General features: G+C 47.7%; 1 protein-coding gene across 1 annotated transcript in view; it reads right to left on the bottom strand.

Annotated features, from left to right (window-relative positions):
* ELOVL6 (ELOVL fatty acid elongase 6) overlaps positions 1 to 10375 on the bottom strand; it is a 76584-nt gene extending 66209 nt beyond the window's left edge. The window contains exon 1 of the mRNA XM_082050942.1: positions 10093 to 10375. Coding sequence (XP_081907068.1) covers positions 10093 to 10181 — 89 coding nt within the window. The 5' untranslated portion in view covers positions 10182 to 10375. The remainder of the gene's footprint in view (positions 1 to 10092) is intronic.
* Between the last annotated feature and the right edge of the window lie 4109 nt (positions 10376 to 14484).

The raw sequence follows: 14484 nt of genomic DNA on the forward strand, positions 1-14484 counted from the left end.
CTTATGGCTTGGCTGTCATGTCAAGGAGGATGAAGAAACTAGTAAGGAATTGAAATGTAAGATGTGCATGGAATTTCCTGCTAATAACCAACGCCTGTCTTGGTTGTGACCTGCAAGGATATGGAAAAGGAGTTGGAAAGCCAGCCCCTCTGAGGGGAACAAAAAGGCAGAAAACTCAGGACTTTCAACTGCCTGGAGATTTTGTATGTTGGAAACCACAAAATTCCCATTAATGTTTACAGAGCACCTGCATTCAGCAGGTGCACAACGGGAGATCTAAAGGGAAAATTCCCAATTAAAACTGAAAGGAAAATTACATCAGGAAAAAGCCAGATTTTGACAAGATTTGTTAATAAACGCGCTATCTCAACAGGACAGTACAACAATTTTGGCATCCTGTTTTTGTTTATACTCGGGGCGTTTTACTATCAGCTCAAGTACCACTTAATGGTTCTAAATAAAAACTAAAAGAAGGGAAAAAAAAGAAACAAAAAACAAAAAACAAAAAACAAAAACCAAACAGAATTTTGTTAGCCAGAAGATCAGACTCCAATAATGTCATTCTGGTGTTTTTACTGAAATGGACTTGGCCCATTGTTCCTTCCCCTTCAAACGTTAATTGGCACTCCCTGGCATTGCTGATTCCAGGCGTATTTATACAACTCATCGCTCAAGATATACAGGGCAGATATTTGTCCTTAATAATGCTCCTAACTGATCTTAAGTTTTATGTCCGGGGTAACCAAGGCCATCAGATATCAAAACCAACACATTCAATTTGAGGAGCTCACAATCACGGATTGTGCCCAATTCATTTCCCACTCAGTTTGCAGGCTTCATATGCTGAAACTAATTACCAACAAATTTTTGAAATTCTATTTAAAAGTTATCGTCAGAAGATGCTGAATACTCTGAAGTTCTATTGGACTATTTGAAGGACACTTCCTTCCACAAATTTGCAATTAAGAATGGGCTGGACCTTTGCAGTTTAATCCCATGACACCCACAATTAACTGCCTCGCCTCTGATATTATAGCAGCTCCTCTTACTCCTCAGTTACCACAATCAAGGAGACAAACTTTGCCCCACATCCTTGGCAAGAATATTCTTCAGTGCTAGTACAAGTGTAAAGCTGCATAGTAACACTGTAAGACATTATGTTTTCTGTACTGTTTTAATGTAGCTACTCATACCAGTCTTACTACCACCTCAGGATCACCTTTGTGGCATGGTAAAAAAAACCAACTTTCTTCCCAGAAAGGAATTGGTACCCATTTTACAGCTAAGGAACTGAGGAAACGAGCAATTTTCATAGATGACACAGGTCCCTGTTTTCCATTGAAATCGTGGGACTTGTGCACTTTCCAAAGAACTGTGCCTGACTAACTGATGCCTGACTTGTCCGAGGTGGCTATGGCTGCATTCAGTTTCAAGTCAGGCTCCCCACATCCTCAGAGATGTATTGATCATCATTTACCTGCATGTCAGGTAGTGCATAAACTACTACATGTACTCTGAAAAGCTCCAAGTCCCTGGCATGGAATAAACCATTGGCTTGCATCATCCCCTCTGCTTCCCCACCCGAAATACATGCTCGTCCCACAGGAGGTCAAGAGCTGCTCAGCAGATACAAGATCTGCCCATCATTTCACCATTTCATGGCACGTCTGATCTTCTGATCTGCAGGATCTGGGTCCCTTCTCTAGCCAAAGCAAGGTCATGTTGTTTTTGGAGTCCCTCCGCCTTGGTCCTGGTCCATAAACAAGACTCGTGGCAATCAAAGGGTAAGATGCCCTCAAAAGTCAACAAGACATGCAACTGAAGGTTTGCAATGGAGCACAAAGTATAAGGTACACAGTGAAAGGCAATATCAGGTACCACTACTACTTTGGATCTGAGAGCAATAATAACCCCATTGGCAAAATATGCACATGAAGTGATACAATTTTCTCCTTGCCTGGGTGCAGTCACAGCTCCTCCGTTTCCTGTCCTGCTGCCGGTCTGCATAAAACTAACCTGGGTGTCCCTGCAGAGAACCTACCAGGTTGCACCAGGCTCCCCCAGCAAGCCCAGCCCCAGGGGACACGATGCTGTGACACAAAAGGAACAGCACAGCTTGTAGTAGCAGCAGCTCTGGGACTTCAGAGACAGGGCACCACTGTGCCAGCTGCTGTGTAGACACAGAGTAAGACAAAACCCTTCTACTCCAACTCAGGATAAGGCTCAAGTGGGCTGATAAAATGGTTGGCAATACAAAAAAGTTATCTGGTAGCAGTATGCGGGTAAAGTGGTTACACAAATAGCTCACATGTTGATACAGTCTGAGTTAGTGAGAAATTTATTTTATATTCTATCCGATGCTAATTTATATTTAGAAATAATAATATGTCTTAACCTCTGCCCATTTCCATTAAAAGAAAAAGCATGTAGCTATCTACTGATTAAGCTTTCCAAAATGTGTTTTACGTTACCTTGCCTTGTGCAGGCTCAGTGGACCCTGTACTACAAAAATCATTCAGCTTTGAGCTGCAGAAAGCTCCATAAACACTTCTAAAAGTTTATACTCGAAACAAAAAAACAGAAACCCCAGCTCTGTACCAACAACACCTTTGCAGAGAAGGGTCTCTGCATTCCCCATCAGTCTGTCCCCTCTCCCCAGACCCTCAACACACCAGGGGTACCAGCCTACCAGTGCTAACACAGTCACAAAGACAGAAACACTACAACCTTTCCCTTACAAATCTTCTCCCTTTTTATCTCTATACTTATCATTAAGAGTCATCAGATCAAAGTGAGCTGAAAAGAGCTTGGGATATACTCCTGAGCAAGGGGCAAAGAGTGCACAATGACATAAAGGAAGAAAAAAGTACAAAACATCCTTTTATTCCCAGTACCACTCTAGATGGCTGCACAGAAGAGACCGATGGCAAACGTAGTGCATAAATTTGAGAGTTAAATACTCAGCCAGACCTTTCTCTGCTGAGACCAATGCGAATGTGATCTCGTTTGACATTTTAAGGAGCAGCAGATGTACTGGTCATGAATGTTCACCGTGTTTTCAGCATGGGGGTCAGGGAGAAGGCCAGTTATGTTAGGGGTTGCAGAAAATGAAGTAATCGAGACCCCTAACCATGCAATGGGATAGATGGAGAGATCTCCTGCTAACCCTGAGCCCCATTAAAAGGCAACAGCTACCAGCATGGAGTTCATTAAAAGACTGGGATCTAATGAATTATTGTAGCCTGCCTACAGTGCTTCTCTTACCAGATCACAGACAACCAAACTGCACCCATTTGAGGGAGGAGGAGAATATGGAAGCTCTCCCCACATAAATTTTATTCATTACTTTTAAAGAAGACTTTTCTTAAGATTTCTAGGCTGCAAGGGACACACACACTTAGTGTCCTCTTCAAAAAAACAGAAGGAAAAAATGCACCAACCTAAATAACAGTGGCTCATCATCAAGGTATGATCAAAAATTGGCAATCAGGAAAGGAATGCCGCTGCAGTGCCTAGAAAGAACCCAGAAGTGCAGGCAACCTGACAGAAAAACAGCCAACAGCAATTCAAGTGCCATCACACAAACTGCTGTCCTCTCAACGCACAGCAATGACCTTGGCCAAAGATGTGCTTTGCGCTCCAGCTGCCTTCGCCTGGGGTGCAGAAGAGCCCGTGGAAGTTGATTACAGGTTGTGCTTTTGCCAGGATTGTTCAAGTAGAGATGCTACCACGTAATCAAAAGGATATCCACTCATGCCGCCCCAACAGCCCACACACGACGTCCTTGGGAAGCTACGGCTTGGCAGATGGGACAGTTGGACCAGCGTGCATGGTGCCTCCTTCACTGACCCCACGTGGATTTAACCAGTGACGGATAAACATCTGTCTGCCTCTGCATAGGTGCCTGTATCCACAAGCTAGCAGAAATAGCCACAGAGGTGAAAATACTGTCTTCCAGTGGAAAGATTTCCTACAATTCAACACGGCTGAGGTGTTTAGAGAAGGAAGGAGACAGCTGGGCACCCTGCACCCCAATCCCAGGGGAAATCGGCTTCTTCCCATCGCTCCTCTGCGCACCCACAAAAAGCACCCTGACTCCAAGGGTTCAGGCCACCGCTTGCTACTCAGTCTGTGCTTGCACAAACACCCCTCTGCTTTCACAGCGTATACCTACTTGAGGATACAAGCTACTTTTTCAAAAGTGCCAAAATAATTTGGTGTCTAACATCTCATCCCAAACCAAAATGCTCTTGAATGCCCGTATTCACTTGCAAAAATGACAGCAAGCTCCTAACTTACTTCTTGCTACATTCTTACAAGTTTATTATTCCCACAAGCAAATGGTGTTTCACAAAGCAGGAGAGATGTCTTCACTCTCAGAGGCTTAAAAATTAATGAAGCAACATGATAAGAGATGTGTTCATGCTCTCAGGATAGGGTGAGCAAAAGGCCAATGCCTGTGTTTCAGTGGTAGGCTGAATCCAGAAGACACCAATGTATTTATCTTCAGGATGACATATTTGTGCCACCATCGGGTTTGTTTTTATTTTTCCAAGTACACAAAGAGACAGAAAATACCTGAACCCTGAAAGGTTGTGAACTGTTATTTCCCATAGACCCCAGCCTTACAGTTTAAAGGAGCCAAAGCTCTGTGATACTCCAATAGACCGGCTTTTGCTCAGAAAGGCCTGTGGGATGGAGAAAAGGCAAAGAAGCAGGTGTCCTCTAATCTCTGTAGCACCAAGGCTGCTGGGCATCAGTGGCCCTGTCAGCTTTATGGCCAGTTTGCACAAGAGAGCAGCAAAAAGCCCCTCTAGGGGATGAAATGTGTAGGTAAGCTAAGTTCTTGGGATGCCTGAATTTTGCTCAAGTAAAACAGTCTCTCTGTGGTAAAGAACAACTTGTACATCTTCCCTTGGAGTCCTTGCCGTGGCACAGAGAGAAGGACAGGGTGACTCCACATCCTTCATTGGCATTTAGCAAGAGCTCAGGGGAAAAAAAAGGAAAGTAATTTACATCAGTTTTTGGCTGCCACGCACGGATGCCTGGAGAGATACGTGCACAGCCTCTCATTCCTGATTTCTGCATGATGTAAAAGTAGCTTAAGTGGATGAGGGAAGCTTGTTCTGCATTTAGGAAACAAACCTGTCTAGGATGACGGTGCTTGTGTGAATTATTAAAAGGGAAGCACATTTTCAAATCCAAATTAGCTGACCCTCTGCTCTTCCACATCTATCTCCAGGAAAAAGAATCACGCCAAAGGATATATTTCTCTCAGCACTGGCTACACTTTCTGTCTCTTTCCATGTAAAAGTTTTGATAACTAAAGGTTAAAAATAACATTCTACACCAGGATGTTTTTTTTCAAATATGGAAATATTTATACTCATCTAAGGTTCAAAAAGTTAATTTCAGAGTTCAGTTTGTGTTGACAGTGTCCTTTAAAGCCAAAACATGCCCAGCTGCCCCTATGCAGTGCCTCACTATTTACTGAAAGCTCATTAATTAAAACAGCCACTTCCTGCAGCAGAGCCCCACAGCCTCTTTGGGGAATAACCAGCTCCACTTTCCTCCTGCTCATCCTCCTGTGCTCCGACTCAGTTCCCACTATCACCTGCGAGCACGCTGCCGGTTGCCACGGGTTAACCCTGGGCTTTTTGGGGATAAAAAAACGGGAGAGGGAAAAGCCAGGAGAGGCAGAAGAGAGAGGGGAGGCTGCCCGAGGGCAGCAGCCGGCCGGAGGGCAGGGTGCTCGGGGCAGGGATGGCGGCAGCTCTGCAGCAGAGGAAAAGTTTCTGTGATTTTAGGCAAGCCCTCGCGTGACGTCATCTCGCCCAGATAATCTCGGCGCAGTCAGCACAGGCCTCCTGCCTCCCCATTGGCGAGCCCCTCGTCAGCAGACATCTGAAGATAATTATTATTGGCCAGACAATTATAACAGGAACAACTGTCACTTTGTGCTGATGCCCGAACCTGGCGCTCTGTAGCGCGATGGAGAAGGACCCCGGCGGTCACCGCTCCGTCCATGCCTTGCTGGCACTTTTGCTTTCCTAAGCACCGGCTGGTTTTTGCTGCCTCACTGGCTGCAGCTGGGAACCGGGATCTCAGCGCTGCAACCCTTTCTGCTGTGTGTCTGACTGAACCGTAAATTTTCTGAAAAGACAGTAATGTGTTTATTCATAGGAAATAAAAGACTAGAGCTGCATTAACTCTCATGCAGCAGTTTAAGGGAAAAAATAATCCTCTGCAGATTATTTACTTTATCATTCTATGAAGAAGTTTGGGAGGAGGTGCTGGGAGAGTTTGATCTGAGAAATTATTTTAAGCAATTTAAAAAAAAAAAAAAAATTGACTTAATCCTGGTCTTACTGAAATCAAACCTCCCACGGCCTGAGCATGATAAGATCAAAGTGATACTGTATCTTATATCAAAAGCTACCTACTTGATGGCACTATATGTAAAGGTACATCAACAACAGCTTTCCCGCAACATTAAGTGTAAGGAGTTTCATGAGAGTAAACGGACCTGTTAGTTCTTTAACCTCCTCACTTGTCATCACTTGTTTAGGGAAGACAACTAATTGTTGGCTCTTGCCCTCAGAGACCAGCAGGCTGCAGGTCTACTTTGCAGCCTGCAACTCTCTGCTGTTCCTGCCTCGCTGCAGGAGAACCAGGCAGTCTGGGGGCTATACCATAAGGGTGTGCATACACATAGAGCCAAGCATGCAGGGAGGCACGAAACCCACCAGCTTGTGAGTATCAGGAACCAGATCATTCATTTTTCCTGTGGAAAAGCAGTAGCCTGTTTACAGCACTGCTAATCCAGGCTCAGGCTCTAAAGAGGTCCCAGCACAATGCACACTGCAGGATGAAGGCCTCTCTACAGTGAAGAAGGAACATCTGGACTGAAGCAAGGACAACGTTGTTCACTGCCATTAGAGCAATTCGCCAGCAGATCTGCTCCATTCATGCCAGCCTCAGAGAAATGCTTTCCAGGGGAAGACAGGAGAGAGGAAACAAAACCTAGAATGGGGTTTGCTGAAGAAACGTCTAAGTGTTGGCAATGGGTGAGTGCAGAGGACATGCACTTACCCCAGGGAGTGATGGACCTTGGAGCACAGAGGCAAAGGACGGGTGAGCCTTGTCAAACAGAACCAGCCGCTTCATTCCTTTGCACTGTGATCCATCCAGACCAACCATACTGCTACCCTAGGCTTTCTGTTCAAGCTTTTCCAGCCTTAGCCTTACGCAGTTATAATTAAAAGGGCTTGCCAGTGCTTTAACCAGCTCAGAACCCAGAAGGTATGTAAAGGGATTCATGTCCTACCTCAAATTGTATTTTGTCTTCATATACGACCTAGTCAGGCTCCAAAGATGCTTCTCAAAATTCAAAAGATAGGTTCAACTCCTTAGAGCCACTGCACCCCCCTAACACCCTACAGCCTTTTGGTTTTCCACCTTGTAAGGTATCAAGAAATATTTCTAAGATGGAAGTAAAATAACAAATGTCTCATCTGTGGAGTTTGTTTACCTCCATGTTAGGCATCATAATAGTACTGCATCCTAATTTAAATGCCGATTAGAGTATAAAATCCTGTCCCAGTCTTTCCTGAAGCAAGTCCACTTCCGAAAGAACAACAGTGTTTATCCCTCCAAACTACTACTTAACAACCTCATCTTAGGATGGTCTTATGTTAATGATGCGTACATTAAGGGTAAGTCAAGAAGCCATATACTGCCATTGATGTCTGCATAAGCAAACCTATCGTGTCATCCTGATATGAAGCAGAAAAGCCTTCTTGTATGGCCCTTAGCTGCTGTGTTTTATCAGTAAAGGTCCCCTGCAAAATTCAAGTGAATTAAGCAAGTGAATTTCCTTAAGATAAAACCACATAATTTAACCTGAAACTTGGAGGAATCTTCAGCAGCATTTTCAGGAAAAGCCTGACATGGCACAGACCTTGGCAGGCACAGCTCTGTTTCATTTCCAGAAATGTTCCCTGGCCACAAGCAGATCGCTGTCCTCCTTTACTTTCATGTGAATCAAAGGTATTAAGTCATCAGTTGACTTAGAGAAGGTGAAACCAGACCAAAAAGCATGTGCACACAGATCATGATGTCTCTTTAGCTGTATGGCAGCAGCATAAAACTGACTGTCTCCTCCTCTGAACCCGGGAAGTGGGAGCCTGGCCTTACAGGAGTCCCAGCTGGCAACCTCTGCAGCACATTAGATTGCCAAGGAGATTTTAATAAAACTGCTTAGCATTTATATAGTACCTGACATCTTCAATGCACCCGGCAAACATTAGCTAAGTCATCAAAGCACCTCATGAGGGCATTTCAGCATTATTACCCCCCCACTTGCCTGGTCTTTCCCTGCTGGGGAAACTGAGGCCTAGAAAAGGTTATGTAATGTTCCCAAGGTCATGTCATGAAGCACAAGAGAGCAAAGAAGATGCAGGAGTCCTGGTTCCTAGTCACATTCTTTAATCTAAACTGCGTTTCACCTGGGTTATTTGGGTATTATATACACTCAGGTAACACCTCCTCCATCCTCTTTTACCAGTTTGCCCTATTCTGATGCCAATTTTCTTCTGGAACATGGACAAAATGGGAAGTATCCAATGCTCTCTGCCCAAGGATATCTATGTAGTCTTTCTCCTGAAACATGAGTGACACTAGGCACCCCTTAAGAGCTAATGAGCTCACCTGCAGAAGAACAGAGGTAGACATACACACACTTAAATAGTCATTTTAATTATACTGCCCTTAAAACCCCACAGACTAGTCACTGGAGGATCCTAAGCAAGTCCCTGGCTGAGAGCCACCTAGGATCTGGGAACATTCTGCCTTGCAAACATAGGCACCAAAGCCTGGACCCAGAGACAGTCCTATCCTGCCATCATCACATGAAGGTGGTATGCAGGAGTCCTCACTTTGGAGATACCGGGATGACGGAACCTGAGAGTGCAGGCAGCACCACCAAGGGAGGGTGCGTGGGCAATGGGAAAGTTGAGGGCAGGTGGAGAGAGGGACCATGGGTGCAGCAGAAAGGGCAAGACTGGGCAGCAGGCGAGGGTGACCAGGGACAATGCAGCAGCAAAGCGTGGGTGAGGACAGGCAAGGTGTGAACAGAAGATCCGTGCAGGTGGATGAAGCCAGGATGAGGACTGGGAGGAAGGTGTGGGTGGGAGTGATGGAGAAGATGAGGCCTGAGAGGAAGGTGTGGGTGGGAGTGATGGACAGGGGGATCCCCACCCTGAGGGTGGCCTGGAACACCCCTCAGGAGGGGACAGGGGCAACTAGGGTGTTCCCTCCAGCCCTGCCTCCGCACTGCTGGCCAAGGCCCGGGAAGCATCATGGACCGTGCCCAGGACACAGGACCGGGGATGCCCCTGTGGAAGTGCGGGGCATCGAACGGGCTCCTGGCACAGCACTCTCCTTCGGCGGGCAAGGCTATGTGCGTGCGTGTGTCCGTGTGCGTGTCCGTGAGGCTCCGTCTCGCAACGGCCCGGGAAGCCCCGCCGGGTCTCTGCGCAGCCCCATGGCACGGCCGCTCCCGCCGCGCCCCGGCTCCCCGGCCGCACGCACACGCCGGGAAAGTTAATAGGCGCATGGCTGCAAATGAAGTTTTATTAGGAGCTGGGGGAGGGGAGGGGGGAAGGAAAAGGAAATCCGCGGGGAACGCGGGCACAAGCGCAACTTGTTTTGCCGGGCGTGCTGCGCGGGGAGCGGGAAGGACGGGCAGGGATGGAGGCAGGGGAGGCTGCGGGCAGAGCCGGGGCACGTGTGCGGCTCCGCGCTGCCGGGCCGGCCGGAGGGCCGGGGCACGGCGGGAGGGGGCGGCAGCGGGGCTCGGGGCCCGCACCGCGCCGCCGGTGGGATGCCCCGGCCTTGCGTAACCCGGCGGGCGGGCGGCGGGGCGGCCCCCGCCCAGGCGCGCAGGTAGCGCCGGCGGCAGCGCCCGTGTGCCCGCGCACGGCAGCGCAGAGCCGCGCCGCACCGTGCCGGCTGGGCGCACACAGCGCGCACCCGGATGGGCTCAGCGCCTCCCCGCCGATGCGGACGGCGGGGCCCGGGGGCGGCACTCACCAGTTCTCCTGCATCCACTGGATGGCCGCATGCTCGTTGAACTGCTTCTCGAATTCGTATTCCTGCAAAGTCAACACTGACATGTTCATTGGCGCGGTGGCTGCGGAGACGCTCCGCGCGCCGAAATGCTGCCTGCCGCCGCCTCGGGAGCCGGGCCCCTGCGCGCCCGCCGCCGGAGAGCCCCCGCCTTTGGCCTGGCCCGCCCCGCCTCAGCGGTACCCCGGGTTTAGCATAGCTCCGCTCCCCTCCGCGCCTCTCCTCCCGGGCCCGCCGGTCTCCTCCTCTTCTGCGGCCGCCGCGCAGCGCCCGGGGGCGGCGCGGTCTTAGTGCCCGCCCGCCGCCGCCGCCGCGCCGCCGCCCGGGACACCCGCCCCCCCGCCGCCGCCCCTCGCACACCCTCCCCGCCGCTCCGCACCGGGGCTGCGTTCCGGCCTGGCACGGAGGAAAGCGCCCCCCGCCAAGGCTGCCTAAAATAGCTACAAAAATAGGAAGCCCCCACTCCTGTGTTGAGTTGCTACCGCAGCGCCCTGCGCGCCCTCCTTGGCCACCCGGGAAATGAAGGAGCAAAAGCTGAGGTTTGGCCAGAAAAGCAAACGCGTACACCTTATCTCCCCCAAATCTCTACCTCCCCTCGTCCTTTTTGTATTAAAGTCGATATGCACCTGCTGTGACTGACACCCCACTCCCATTTCACACCCCGCCCCCCGCGGTGTGTGGACCCCGCGTCCCCACTGTCCAGCTGTGCCCGGCCATGTCCGGCGTGCTGCAGGGCCACAGGGCTGCACCTGGGTGTCCCCACGGGGGACACACTGTCCTGCAGACATGCAGCCCCAGACTCCTCACTGTGCACACAAATACTTGCGTGTTATCACATGGATGGGGCTGGTGGAGCATGGGGCAGAGACCCTGAGTGTAACCATCACCTGCTCAGCTTCTCACACAGCTGAGGCACACGGTGTTTACGTATCCTTAATTTTGTCTTCCTGTGTCATCTGCCACATGCCGATGCCTCCAGCTGAGCTCCTGTGATTCCGACAGCACCCTGCACGTGCTTTACAGTACAAGCTGGGCTAAAATAGCGGTCCCAGCCCCCACTGAGCTTGCCATCTGAAGGCAGGAGGAGAACAGCCATCGTGTCAAGAAAGCGAGCCATAAGTGAGAAAGTGCAGCTCAGGTCAGCGTGCTCTTGACTCTCATGGACTTCAGTTCTCTTTGACATGGAATTGTGTAATGTCATTAAACTCAGGCACTGAGGGGAAAAAAAAAAAGAGTTCTGAAACATCAAGAGCTACCCAGTCTGATGTACCTGTCTGCATTTTGAGTATCATGCTCTTTAGAGTCATGTTTTTCAGCCTTTTTCTTTTTTTTCCCCTGACAATTAGAACTTTTCCCTTTTCGTAATGAGGCCTGAGTTTCTCACACTGTCATCTGACTGAGGGTTTTAAGCAAAACACTGAACGTCACACTGCTCGCACTGAAGATGCAAGGCAGTGCTAAATTATTATTTATATTACTATTATACCCAGAGGCCCTCAACAGACCAAGGTTCCACAGTCCTTTTCTCAAAGAGATTACTGTTTAGATAGATAAGACAAAGGGGAAGAGAAACAGTCCTAGCCTCGCTTTCCAGATGGAGAAGCACAAAGAGCTGCAGGGGTTTTCAAAACTGCTTCGCATCAGCTTTCCACGGCCACTGAACGGGCCAGTGGGGTGATGTTTGGTCAAAGCTGACTGCATTTGCACTCCCGCTCCAAAGATCTGCCCCTAAAGGTGCATGTTAGTTTACCAAATCTCCACCGGCAGGCAGTTTCAGTGGATGGGGACCTGAAGGTAGATGGGGGATGATGGATGGAGAAGTCTCCTGCACAGCCACAAATGACATTGTGTGGCTGGATGAAGCACAGGGTGAAGGGCTCCTCGCAGCTGCAATGCTTGGGCTTTGAGCCAGGAGGCTGCTCCTTGCCATCATGCAGGAGGATAATGCTGCCCCATGGCAGATACTGGCCTGTGGCCCCTGCTCCTCTGCCAGTCACCTCCTGCAGGATTATATAGGGATGTGCCACCTCCAGCTGCAATATCTCCTGGCGGTGCCCTCACCACAGTGTGTGTCCATCCTTGGTCCATTGCTCCACTTGCTTCAGGTGATGCCGCTCATCCATCTGAACAATATCTTCAACACATATAGATGTGGAGAAATTCATTTGGGACACAACAAATGCTGGTGTATGTCAAACCTCTTTGGCTGAAAATTACTAGGAAATAAACAGAAACCCGAGCCCCAATTTTGAGAGAGTATTTGTGTATCTTGTACATTTCCTCCCCTGAATGTCAAAATATTTTTTTTTGTCTTAAAAGTGGTGTGGTTAGAGAGAGGAACCAACCAGAAATTTTATTTTTTTGGAAAAAAAAAAATAACACCCCTTTTTCTGCAGCTCCAAACCGTTTCCTGCTATAAACTTGAGTGACTTAATGACTTATTCCATCTGAATATTTCTTCAGCATCTGGTGGGTTGAAGTTTATGGCTTGTGGGTTTCTTTCTCCCAGAAAATGGTTGTCCAGAACAGAAGTCCCCAAATGTGAAGTTTCCAGAATGCATGGATAGATTTTAGAAACTCCAAAGTGGCAGATTAGCCAGAAGGTTCAAGACCCGCTCCCTTACACCGGCGGCTTCCTAAAGTCAGTGCCAGAGCTGGTGGGGTGCACAGGATGAAGCTGAAGGTTATAAAATGCTATGGCAAGGGTTTATCCAGGGTTAAGACAGCCACAGGGCTTCAGATGAGGTTGAGTATTCCTCCGAGGGTTTCTGTCTGGAAATATGTACCTTGGGAGATCAGTTGCTCTACCGACCCACGAAACATCCATGTGGTGTTGGGCACTTGTGCAGGAGTGCTGGCCGTGCAAGGCATCATGTAGAATCTAAGTCCCAGCAATGCCTGAAAAACAGCTGTAACTGTTTCAGAAAATACAGTAACAGCCTCAAAACGCTAAATCCTAGTGGGATTTGAATGAGTCCTAAAAGCTCACCAGGGATTTCTGCAGGTTTTCTATAGCTCACAGGACTTCTGCATAGGTTAAACAATCTGCAATGAATCTTTCTTTCCTTCCTGTCCCAGTCTCATGGGGGCTGCCTGAAAATTCTCCCTGGTATGTGACTATCTGCAAGTTAATCCCAAAGCTCAGGGTCACTTAGAAAATCTGCATCGACAATGGGGAGAACATATAAAATCTTCTTGGCCTTGAGGAGGTTGTAAGCCCTGCTTCTATTTGCTTATATCAATTGCAGTCAAAAACAGTAAACAAAAATATACAGTCTGTGTTAAGGGGACATAACTTTTATGTAACTGTTTTCAAAGTAATTTAATTAATTCTCACATAAAAGCAGGAACTTGAAGTCAAAGTTGTAAATACCTTTCAGGAGGAAGGATGTAGGAGAATGATGCAGTCTCAGGAGACAGGGAATACAACCTTAGCCCCTCTGTGCACATGCATGTGCGTACCTTTGTTTTTTTTCCTATGGGATGCTCATCGCTTTCAGTAAGTGGATAGTTATTGAGCATTACTTTTTATTCCCCTTATTTAGCACATCTCCTAAAGCTGTATAGAAGGCATAGCAGCTAAATGCTGCATTTTATACCAGATAGATGTTAATGCCATTTCCATTTTAACTAAGACCCTTTGGTTGAATAATGCAAGCGTATTCATTCAGGATTTACAAAGAACTGTCTAATCAGGTTGAGCACCTTATCATTATCATTCCTGTTACTAAGCAAATACGTTTTCCTCCCTGCCACAGTGTGAATTTATTACAAAAACTATTATGCTTCTATTGCTGTAAGGAGTAATTTTCAATAGTTTGTCGTACTGATGTATAGCTAAATTTCATCTAAACTCTTAGCAGCTGCTGGGAAATCAGGTGCTATATTGCTGACAAGTCAACATAAGATATAGTAAGTGGCAATGAGAGTTGACATTGTGATTTAAACACAGCATCAATTACTAAAACAAACAAAATCTTGAAGCAGGCCTGTGTGCTTGAAAGCTTTTTTCCAGCTGTATCAATTAGTGCATTAAAGGATTTAATCTTTCTGTCTGTGATTTTGCTATACCTGAGAGCAAAGCGGGATACAAACAATGGAAGTCATGGGAAACTGGGTTCTCCTATATACTCCACAATCTAGAAATAAGTAGGTGGATAAGATAATGGGAGTTAGTATCAAGAATGAATAAAGGACCTCCCTAGGACTACTAGCTGGTCCTGACTGGTCCTAACAAAAATAAAGGTTTCATCAAGTGCCAGGGAATAAACAAAAATGGCCAAGGGATGTTTATGGGCAGCCTAAGTCTACCTTGCAAGTCAGGCCTGTAAATCAGGTTAGTTTGTGCCACTGTGT

Source organism: Streptopelia decaocto (assembly GCF_964273445.1).
Source record: "Streptopelia decaocto genome assembly, chromosome: 4".
NCBI lineage: Eukaryota > Metazoa > Chordata > Aves > Columbiformes > Columbidae > Streptopelia > Streptopelia decaocto.